The sequence below is a fragment of the Cydia amplana genome, chromosome 4 (assembly GCF_948474715.1).
Source record: "Cydia amplana chromosome 4, ilCydAmpl1.1, whole genome shotgun sequence".
NCBI classification, from domain to species: domain Eukaryota; kingdom Metazoa; phylum Arthropoda; class Insecta; order Lepidoptera; family Tortricidae; genus Cydia; species Cydia amplana.
The window spans coordinates 14896657-14908646 of NC_086072.1; the positions used below are offsets into that span (position 1 = coordinate 14896657).

Consider the following 11990-nt stretch of genomic DNA (forward strand, 5'->3'; position numbering starts at 1 on the left):
CCCTACAATAATACGAGCCATTAGACACGGCGGTCTGCTATCGCACAGGTGGCTAGGCTATATGTGGCCAGTGATCGGGCATTGACCTCGATGTGGGGTAGTGGGCCGTACTGCACTGGACGTGCACCGGCATGCAGCTAGGAAACAATCGGGCCTTCTTCAAACTAATGGTATCTACGTGGCTAATTAAAGAGCTAGGAGAAAGCTGGGAGGAATACTTATTATGAGGTTTAATCGCATAAAATTCTAACAGGTATACAATTTTTAATGTTGATCTGATAAAAAGTATTTATTCACGGTTGGTTAAAGTAGACTGCCAACATAAAATATTCGTTTTATTAATACTAATTTTACCAAACTAGGCTGTAAATAAGTAAGGAACATCTCTATATATAGATATTTAAAACAAAATCGCCGCTGTTCACAGCTAAGATAACATGTAAGATGTGTTGAGTAGATAACTAACTAGTGAATTCATTAGGTTCATAAAAAAGAGGCATCCGTTTATGCGAATAAGGGTTTCATCAGAAAATTAGACTTTATTGCCTTTAACTTTAACAACAAGAACATACGAGCTCCAAACTGTTGTTAATAACTTAAATTATCAGTATAATTAGGTAGTAGTATATTAGTTAGTATTATTAGCTATGTTGTACTTAGTTTCTTTTCGCAAAAACGCTTATATCAGTCGATGTTTATATGTTTACATGTTTACATTATGAACCTCCAGGTCTTTTTTTTTACATATTATGTAATCTTATCTATATTTTTTATTTATGACTGTATGTGTTCTGAACAATAAATAAAAAATAAAAAAGAACTTTGTTTAAGTCGACTGGAGACGCGTGGCGTGGCCCTAATTGCTGTACCTATTTATTAACTTTGGCCGAAATATTACTAAATACTTAATCAATGTTTTATTTTTCTTTTATAACTCGTACGTAACAAAACATAATAATACCCCAAAATAGAGTAATTTACATAATTACGTAATTCTAAAGTTACCTACTCGTGGGTAACCAACCCAAACATTTACGTAAACGAGGCATAATCCGACCGCTTTCTCGATGCATCTCACCGGTGCATGTCATTATATATTGCTTTATGCTTTATTTAAATTTCACCTTCTATTGTGAGGTGAAACGGGCTGGAGCGAGATCGGAGGAAAGCAGTGTTCGCTCGGCGTCGGCGACGACCGCCTCTTCCTATCCTACCGCTCACGAAGCCTGCCTACTTTCCGCGCGCAAGATTAAAAAAAATCGTATTCATAATTCCTGATTAGGTACATTAGTCGATATGTCGGTCAAAGTTATTCTCGCGCTGGTTCTAATGATAGCCGTAGTGGTACACTCGGCGAGCATTTTAGGTGAGTACTTTGTTTGATTAGTAAGTACTTGGCGTTCGCGACGCGTCGGCGGAATCGATACGATGAGTTAACTAAGTAGATGCTTAATGAGAAAGCGTGAAGTGAGATTTTGTATGCACATAGTTTAACGGAGTTTGTACTTTTGAATAATGGTTTGATGAATTTGATTTCTTTTACGTGACTCTAAATGTATTATCCAATATCAACTTTTTTTGTAAACATACGTTTTAAATGAACCATGATTGGCAATTAATTCCTCCAATTTGCATTGAACACGCATATCGTTTGCTTTCTATTACTTAAGTATTATATAAATAATGTTATAACGTTTATTTTCTAGTTGATGTTCGTGGCATCCTTACCTACTGACTATGAATAATTATTTGGTTAATAGATACGTAGATACTTTATTAATTGCAGCAAAAAACTTGCACATAATACCTATTAGGTATACCTACTTGCTACCGTTATGTTACGCATTGGTATAGTTATAAAATGGTATAATAAATATATTAGTATAATACCTATACCTAAATTACTAACTTCGACTTTATATGAATTAAACATTCTAGATCATAGGACTTAGTCTGGCTATCGAAAGTTACTCCTATTTGAAATGTATTCATGCGGCAAATCTATTCAACATATTACATATTCCCACATTAGTTTAATATGCGGACAATTACGTTATTCATATTTTAGGATAGGTAGTAAAAAAGTTACATAAATAGTTACAGTTGTTACACAACTAACAACACCATGACCAACATCATAACACGCACAAAAAAGAACTGTCCGCACTTTCATCAACCTTCATAATAGACACAAAACGAAACCCAAGTGCGAGTGAAAGTAGAAAATGCATGCGTGAAAGTGACCACTAAATAGATATGCAAGTAATTTTGGACGTGTAAAAACTACGGATTGTAGAAAATTGAGAAATAGTTTGTCGTGGGTGCTTATGATTCTATTGATACTTTGAGTCGTGATATTCTACGTGAATACAATTATTTATGGACATACAGAATTTCTTGTTTTTTAATGTTCTTTTCAAAATAGTTAAAGTGAAACCGTAAGGTGTGCGTATTCTAAACTTTAAGTGTTCAAGAATGCTTATTAGAATCTCGCTAGCTTCTACATCTAACGTTCAGTAATGAACTCAATAACTCACCTCATTTATTCAAGTATAATTTAGGTACCTAGTAATTTAAGGGCTAAATCTTAGGGCTACAATTTAAAAAAGGAAATGTAGGTAGATAGGTTGCCTAAATATTTAACTTTGAACATTGTTTAAAACTCATTCTCAATTTATAAACAGATTTCATAGACAAAGATGTAGCTAAAACGCTGATCGACACGCCTGAACTGCGCAACGAGCAACCGAACCGCAACTGCATGTGCAAGGGACCGGCCTGCGTGTGCTGCGTCGAGTTCAACATGACCCTCGTGGACTTGGGAGGACCAGGTACCTAGACCAAGATAACTCTGCAGCGATTTTCTAGCACAGAACATGGAAGTAATATATTAAGAGGAAAGGGGACGGCCGTTTCTCCATTAAAACGTAGTCCCCATTTTCCTCTCCGGATATTGACATTATGGACAGTATTTTTACTTAATTTGATGTATATTACCTATGCCTCTACGTTTGATTTTTTTTTCGATTTTTTGAATATTATAAAAATTAGGAGCGAAAAACAGATCTCATACAAATTTTTTAATGCTCCTAACTCTTAGGTATACATAATAGGTATTTAAAAAATCGAAAAAAATCAAACGTTGGGGCATAGCTGTGATTGATATACATACAACAAATTTTGTCAAAATATTTTCAATACTTAATGTTATTATCCAGAGAGGAAAATGAGGACTATTACGTTTGTATTAAAAGGCGATTTCCCGCCGGTCCTCCACTTTCGTCTTAAACGTCATAATTTCGTAGACGACTGTGCTTTGTGCTAGAAAATCGCTGCAGATTTATTTTGGTGTAATTCTGCCTATTCTATTTTAATTTTCCTGTTTGCTTTGCGTGTTTTGTCCTCGGTTACGCTTAAAAGGTAATTTGTGCTAGTTAGTCCCAAAAAAAGCAGACCAGTTTTTCAGTTACATAATCTAATACGAAACAGATGAACATAGTATTTCGGCTTCACCAATTAACAGGTCGACGTTATGAATTTAAGTTTCTAAGCTCCAATTTGTTATTCTTAGCCACCAACATAAAGTTAAGGAGTAAATATCAACTTACAAGTGACTAACTTTAACATTGCCAAGCTTAAGTGGAGTTGGGCGGGACATGTTGCTAGGCAGAGTGATGGCAGGTGGACCAAAATGTTGACGGATTGGTGACCGCTTACGGATGAAAGAAGCGCCTGGCGTCCCGTCCGTTGGCTCGCTGGGTGGATGACGTTCGAAGTATCGCGGGACACTTTTGGATGAGACTAGCACAGGACCGGGACAAGTGGCGTACAAGAAGAGAGGCCTATGCTCAGCAATGGGCTACCGAAGGCTAAAATGATGATGATGAACTTTTACCGTTTGTGAATTTCAGGATGTGTCCACATGAAGTACGTGTCTCCAGAGGAAGGGTTTTCAGTCAACGTTTCTTATGGCAAGAACCTTATCCACAGCGCGAAAATTCAAGGTAAATTACTTAAACATTGATTATTTATTCTTGAACATTGATTGCTTTTGAGTTATGATATGAGATCGACGTGTGTTATTATTAGATTAGTTGAAATATAAACAAGACCGAATTGATCCCATAAGTGTTCCGTGAAAAAGTTTTGTACGGAACACTAAAAATTTAAAAAACTTAATAACCTCTCCTTTTTTCACTTTTGTCAGATACGATATCTTCTAGGGAGCGTATACGTGGTTATTCCTATACATTATTTTAGCGTTAACTATTATATTATAAATCTTTAGTTTTTAGCCCTCTCGCGCATGAGAAGAGGCCTGTGCTGTGCCCAGCAGTTTGACGTGGCTGAAATTGTTTTATTATTTCTATTCCTCAGGAGCTAACCCCGCTCCAATCTGTTTGGAAGTGTTCGGTAAATTCGCCCAAGTCTGCGCGAAGTTCAGTGACCTGGCGCCTACGGCCGACGGTCTGCGGGGCTGCTTGGAACTAGAGCCCCGTCTGTTAGGCGAGACCCAGCTGGAGTTCCCCATTGGATGCTTCAAGTCTACTGCTGGAGGGATGGAGATGGAAGATCCGCCAGCTGAGACTGAAGAGTAAGTTTTTGGGATTTGCTTGTTGATTTTTTGTTGAGGCATGTCATCAGTGACAACTTTATTAATGTAATAATTATGGCAATCTAATGCGATTCTTTTGCGAGTAGGTATATTAATATCTGTTCGGGTCCAACTGTTCAATTAAAGGAATTTAAAGTCAAAAATTATCGTCAAAGTTGAACGTTCCAAACAAATCCTTCCATTCCAAAATACCATAATTGATATCAGCGTCGCGTATCAACCTAATTAACGAACAACAGCCGCAATCGTGAAATACTTCGTTTAAATAGCTGTGGTGATATAATTTTTCATTATCATGTGCAGTGGCGGATTTCCCATAAGGCACAGTAGGCTCGAGCCTAGGGCGGCGAGATATTAGGGGCGGCAAATTGTGACAAAAAAATCGCTGATGATAACAAGAAATAACTTAAAATTAGGCCAGGCAACGAATTCTCAAAAAAATGTATAGAGGTAAATGCTTGGAGCACAATTTTTGACTTCGTAACTTTGTTTGAACTAGTTAGGAGGTGAACATATCAAAAGTCCCCGGCCGTAGCCCTTGAGCCGGGGGAAGAGGGAGGTTTGAAGGTCCTATTTTTCGGTTTTTCGCTTATATCTCGGAAACTATGCGTTCTAACGACTGATCATTGTACAAAATGAAAGCTGATTAAATTTGCTACAAGTTTTATTTAGTACCTACAGTTTTTAGATATCTTGAGGGCCCTCCACAGTTATGCGCGAATCGCGGCGCGAAGCCGCGAACGCGAGTGTGGCGTCGATTTCACAGATTGTTCACGCCTTCGCGCCTTGTTCCCCGTTTTTTGTCGGTTTTTCGGCCAGCGTTAAAGGAGGCGCGAAGCACGAACTTGCAAGTCTCCACAATACACACTATTTTGGCTCATCAGTTGCAAGATAAATATTAATTCTATTATATACAGGGTGCTTCCTGTAACAGGAGCAATAAATTAAACTGTAGGCTGTACTCCTCAAACTGACCAACATTTGTTCAGCAACTTTTGAAAATAACTCATGTTTTGATTTTTATTACACTTTAAAGTTTATTCTAAGACGCAATGTATTGCAAATTTTGTTATGTTTAAAGCGTGACAAGCAACGTCAAAAACACTGATGTCAGCGTACATTGAAGGCCATATTTATTTTGTATGAAAAAGAGGAAGTCTAAAGGATTCATAATTTTTAAAAGTTGCTGAACAAATGTTGGTCAGTTTGAGGAGTACAGCCTTTAGTTTAATTTATTGCTCCTGTTACAGGAAGCACACTGTATATCGGCTATATTTTACGGTTTTACAACAAAACAAAATGGAAAAATAGCTACAGCAAGTATGATGCCTTAGATTGTAACAATATTTTTTTAGACCTCAAAGGCCATCTAGCGTTAAGCAATGGTAATACTTGCATTGATCGTATTAACGTCGGTCCGAAAGCTAATTAGTTGCTGAAAATATCGACAGAGGGCGTGAGTAGCTCGCCGTCTGATTTTTCTTCAATAAAAGGTTTACTTTTATTAATTTACAAATATTAAAACACAATTAAATATTTTATAACTTTCTTCTTTCCTTTTTTGGAAATTATTTTTTTTATTGAAACGAGTTTCGGTCGCTGTATCTGCGTCGTACGCGCAACGAGACGCAGCGGTGGGAGTATCTGTGATTCGATCTGTCAGCTGTCATCGGCATTTCGGATGAGATGTTGTAGCGAGAGGATTCCGTTTTCTTCAAAGGCCAGTGTGCCACATTGTTTTTTAAATCGCGGCTTAAACCGCTTAATCGTAAGTATTTTTCTTGATCTACGTATCAAATTGTTCGAGACGTGTTCAGTGCTTATTGTTTTATTACTTATTTTCAGGTTATGATAAGTAGAATATTATGTTCTACTTATCATAACCTCTGAAGGCCCCATGCATAGACATGAAGGCACGGATTTACAAAGCCGGCTTCTTTTCTGCATTGGGTAAGTTGCTCAACCGTTCTTGCGAATTTTAACCCTCGTCGAGGTACGGCAAAGCCTCATACTTATTGTTTTTAAATTATTTCCAGGGCTTTCAAGAGGAGGTTTCGTTTACCCCTTCAGTTCCCTAGTTAGTCAAGGGCGTCGGCATGAGCGAGGTTGTGCTCCAGGCCGCGCTGAGCTGGTGCTGCCCTTGACCACTTAACTGGCATGGACGTTCGGAGGCGGCTGCTGTGGCACCGGGGTGGTTGAGCTCACCACCACGCGGCTGCAGGGCCCAACTCTCGTGCTTTTTTTTTAACCCGAGGTCAGAGTGTTCCCTATTACATATTTTATTAAGGCGCCCAACATTTAATTACCTTTACCAAATAGTTTACCGAGGTCTTCCAGCATCCTGAAACACAGACTCACCCCTGTGCTCTAAATTAAATACATATATATAAGTTACGACTGAGCTAGCATAGCTAATATATAGCATTACCTACTTAAATTCCTAATCAAAATATTAAATGTACTTGTTATTACAGATTTCTTTATTTTATTTTATACCACTAAAGGGCCCCCCGCGAACCCGTAACAGTGGCGCCCAACGTGGGGCTCTAGTGTGTTCAAGCTGGAAGACCATTATTTTATTAATTATTTCCTTTTGTAGTTAACGCGGTTAAGTACCATGTGATGTGTATAATGGAGGTTATAAAGCTATAGCCATCCTTTATTCTTACCAATACCTACTTATTCATTTACCTTAGAGTGTTGCGTAACTCTGTAATTAAAACTAAATATTTTGTACTTTAGAGGGTGTAATATTATAAATCTTAAAGCTTGTAGTTATAAAGGTAGCAAGTTAAATAATCTCAAGTAGAATGTTATGAACAGTGTATTACTAGTATTTCTGTACCTATTTTAGTGTACATTTATCCTCATTGGTATGGTTGGCAAAATAATTGTTTAAAAATAATGGTTTCTCGTGTTAAAAGTACAGTCAGTTGGAATTATTAACCCTTGTTTAGTAAGTTACCAAATATAATTAGTGAATTTTATTTATTAATTGCTGAAAGTGCTAACCATAACCTATATGTTATTCCTTTACCGAAGTGAAGTGTAAGCAAATGATACCTACAATTTTCTTTTAAATAGTACCGCAAGCTTGTCCATTCTTTTTATACTTAGTAGTTGAAGATGAATTTGTCTTTTTGATGTGAACGATGTACAGTCAGCAGGTTATTTTTTTTATAATGTTGTACTAAAATTATTACTGTTGTTCCGGAAGGTGCTTAATTTAATATTAAATAATATTACTTATTATAGATGCTACAGTCAGGCACATTATTGGTGCTGTATATAGTATTACTAACTTAATGATAGTGAATTGCGGTTTTGTAAATGGTAGCACAATATATTCATGTAAAATACTTATGGAACCTTAACACAGTAAGTTAAACATGTGAAGAGCATTCAGGGTGATTCTTTAAAAAAAAATCGACATCCCTTTAAGTTTTAAAATAACTGGGTGACCTCTTAGTTCTTTAATAGTTTAACTTAATCCAGCGTGTGCATTTAACAATAACCGGGTTCATTTCCTTGAGGGTTATCTTTAACTTGAGTCTTTTTGTAGTGATATTAGAGTTGTTTCGTACGGGAGTTATGTTTATTACCTACTTTTCCTTATCTATTATCTCGACTTAAATCGAGTTTTTTCCTTATCGTTGTTACTTTAGATGGAGTAAATATTTACCTTATTAGTTTACTATCGGTGATTGCGCGTTAGTTTTTGTTGTTGATGTTCGGTAGGAGTTTTTTTTGTGTGTTGCGGGCAGGAGTTTATGTACGTAGTGTCCGGAGGGGAAAATTACCTTTCGAACACGCGTATTACTTTCTTTCGATCGTGTCTGAGCAAACGTAACTCAGGCACGTGGTTTGTTGTTGTTGGTGGGCGGAGAGGACGATTTAAAGTCTCTTCGCGTGTTTTACCGGGGTGCTGGCGCTTTAAACCAGCATTCCAATCGGCACTGGCTGGTCGGGTTTTTTGGCGGATTTTAAACCGTCAAACTCTTAATAGCAGTGTCGTATTCCTTGTTAACGCGTTGCGGTATGACTTAAATCATATGCGTGAACGTTAATGTTGATGTTAGGGGGTTGTTCTGTGGTACACGCCTTAAAGCGTTATCCGCAAACATCGGATTTTTGTGTATCAGACTGACAGACTTGCATTGCCGGAAATGGAGTCTGTACAGTCGACTTCCTTGTGTCTCGTGTTGTTTCGAACGTTACCGTCTGCCTGTCGTTCAGACACAGCTGGTTAACGTATCGTTGTGTTGTGGTATTGTCTTATAGGTATTAGCGTCCAGACCTGTGTCGACTTAAGGCACGGCCTGATAAGCGCGCGTTACTTAAATAGTGTAAAGTAGCAGTCACCGATCTTAGTTAAGTAGTTTAATTTCACTTGGCTATATGCCGTCTTCCGCTGTATATCTTGGACGCATAACCCGCGGCTTGGGCCGTTCGTTATGTCACCAAGAAATATACGCGATGCGACGTTTCGTAGTAATGTAGCTTAGTGCTTTACTTGCGAACGTCAAGTCTTATAAATTCAGTTTGTGGTTTAGTGCGTGGGTTCGATTTGGGTGGTTGTTTTTTTATTTTTTTTATTATTTTTTATTTTCTGCAGATAGATGTTTGGAGCTGGAGACCAGCTCAAAATTTTGCCTACGTCAAAATTTTATTCGGGAAGGGATGTACTGTAACAATATTTTTTTAGACCTCAAAGGCCATCTAGCGTTAAGCAATGGTAATACTTGCATTGATCGTATTAACGTCGGTCCGAAAGCTAATTAGTTGCTGAAAATATCGACAGAGGGCGTGAGTAGCTCGCCGTCTGATTTTTCTTCAATAAAAGGTTTACTTTTATTAATTTACAAATATTAAAACACAATTAAATATTTTATAACTTTCTTCTTTCCTTTTTTGGAAATTATTTTTTTTATTGAAACGAGTTTCGGTCGCTGTATCTGCGTCGTACGCGCAACGAGACGCAGCGGTGGGAGTATCTGTGATTCGATCTGTCAGCTGTCATCGGCATTTCGGATGAGATGTTGTAGCGAGAGGATTCCGTTTTCTTCAAAGGCCAGTGTGCCACATTGTTTTTTAAATCGCGGCTTAAACCGCTTAATCGTAAGTATTTTTCTTGATCTACGTATCAAATTGTTCGAGACGTGTTCAGTGCTTATTGTTTTATTACTTATTTTCAGGGAGAATATTATGTTCTACTTATCATAACCTCTGAAGGCCCCATGCATAGACATGAAGGCACGGATTTACAAAGCCGGCTTCTTTTCTGCATTGGGTAAGTTGCTCAACCGTTCTTGCGAATTTTAACCCTCGTCGAGGTACGGCAAAGCCTCATACTTATTGTTTTTAAATTATTTCCAGGGCTTTCAAGAGGAGGTTTCGTTTACCCCTTCAGTTCCCTAGTTAGTCAAGGGCGTCGGCATGAGCGAGGTTGTGCTCCAGGCCGCGCTGAGCTGGTGCTGCCCTTGACCACTTAACTGGCATGGACGTTCGGAGGCGGCTGCTGTGGCACCGGGGTGGTTGAGCTCACCACCACGCGGCTGCAGGGCCCAACTCTCGTGCTTTTTTTTTAACCCGAGGTCAGAGTGTTCCCTATTACATATTTTATTAAGGCGCCCAACATTTAATTACCTTTACCAAATAGTTTACCGAGGTCTTCCAGCATCCTGAAACACAGACTCACCCCTGTGCTCTAAATTAAATACATATATATAAGTTACGACTGAGCTAGCATAGCTAATATATAGCATTACCTACTTAAATTCCTAATCAAAATATTAAATGTACTTGTTATTACAGATTTCTTTATTTTATTTTATACCACTAAAGGGCCCCCCGCGAACCCGTAACAAGATAAATGACAGTTAAACTCGATCAGCTGATGCTTTTCAGCCATCTTGGCTCGAACTAAACTGTGACCCGAGAACCGAGAAGTTTCACCGAGAAGTTTGCGAGTGTGGAGTCATACGTCAACGTCGCGATATGTTCGCTCGGCGAAGTCGGGCCGCGATTCACGCACAATAGTCTGGAGGGGGGCTTGTATAGGGCCCTCCACACTCGTGCGCGAATCGCGGAGCAAAGCCGCGAACGTGAGTGTGGAGTCGATTTCGCAGATCTGCTACACTGTTAAAATCTTTCGGGTTCCTTTCCTTGTGAGCACCGTGAATATTATTGATGGAAATTCAAGAGCGGTTATCTCAAAAACTAAACAAGATACTCTAGATCAGCCATTCTCAAAGTGTGTTCCGCGGAACCCTAGGGTTCCGCGACACCCCTGCAGGGGTTCCGCAAGAATTTAGAATTATGCTTATTTAATAAAAAAAATACACTTCTAAAAACTATTGTTTTATTGTAGGGTTCCATTAAGTATTTCGCTTTCCAAAAGGGTTCCGTCAAAAAAAAAGATTGAGAACCGCTGCTCTAGATCGAAAAACTCGACTGTATAAAACTTGTAGCAAATTTAATCAGCTTTCATTTTGTAGGTATTTATAATGATCATGTCACAACGACGCATAGTTTCCAAGATATTATAAGCAAAAAACCGAAAAATTGAACCTTCAAATCAAACCCCTCTACCCCCGCTCAAGGGCTACGGCCGGGGACTTTTGATATTTTCACCTCCTAACGAGTCCAAACAAAGTTACTAAGTTAAAAATGTGTCCCAAGCATTTCCCTCTATACCTTTTCGTTGCCTGACCTAAATGTAGTCAATATTATGGGTGCTGATGCTGAAGGGGCGGCTACAGGGTCTGAGCCTAGGGCGGCAAAGACTGCAAATCCGCCACTGATCATGTGAAGAAGAAATCTAAATTATATAATATCTATTTTGGAATATTTTTAATTTCCAGGACCACCGAAGAAAACACTGAAGAGAATACCGAAGAAAATGGCGGTTTCGATGCTGAAACCTTCCTGCTCGGTGTCTATCAAACCGCTGAGCAGGGCGTCGCCTTCCTTAGCAGCATCCTCGACCTGCCCAACAAACTGAACGCCACCAGAACTACTACCACCTCCACCACCACTACTCAAAAACCAGAAGAAACCAGCCCTGCCGAGGCTTCTCAAAGAAGAGCCCCCAAGAACCTAAAACATCCCAACCAACTGTGATATCAAGATATGACAAACGACTGATCGTATTGTTTACAAACAAAATATGATCGCTCGGGTATTATTAAGAATGCATATCGACAACTCAGTCCTATTTTAATACTAAGTACAAAACAGCATTTTTGATGTTCGCTTTTCGCACAAGGAAAAAGGCTTCCGAACTGAGCAAGGTTTCCTATTTATTATTACTGTTAAGTATTAAGAGGTTTATTAATAAAATAAAAGTTGTAGGTTTCGTAATTTATCTGTATAT

At 38.5% G+C, this 11990-nt stretch overlaps 2 protein-coding genes across 2 annotated transcripts in view; both read left to right on the forward strand.

The window, feature by feature from the left end:
• The window catches only part of LOC134647275 (adenylate cyclase type 2-like), a 97517-nt gene that overhangs the window by 69714 nt on the left and 15813 nt on the right, over positions 1-11990 (forward strand). The window lies entirely within an intron of this gene.
• On the forward strand, positions 991-11953 carry LOC134647288 (uncharacterized). The gene is made up of 5 exons (XM_063501573.1): positions 991-1366; positions 2685-2831; positions 3912-4004; positions 4378-4594; positions 11479-11953. Exons 1-5 carry the CDS (start codon positions 1297-1299, stop codon positions 11735-11737), a joined length of 786 nt encoding a protein of 261 aa, XP_063357643.1. The 5' UTR covers positions 991-1296; the 3' UTR covers positions 11738-11953.

Coding starts and splice junctions, on each gene's coding strand:
- LOC134647288 (XM_063501573.1), top strand. CDS start 1,297: ATGTCGGTCAAAGTTATTCTCGCGCTGGTTCTAATGATAGCCGTAGTG. Junction 1,367..2,684: donor ACACTCGGCGAGCATTTTAG/GTGAGTACTTTG, acceptor ATTTATAAACAG/ATTTCATAGACAAAGATGTA. Junction 4,595..11,478: donor CCGCCAGCTGAGACTGAAGA/GTAAGTTTTTGG, acceptor TTTAATTTCCAG/GACCACCGAAGAAAACACTG.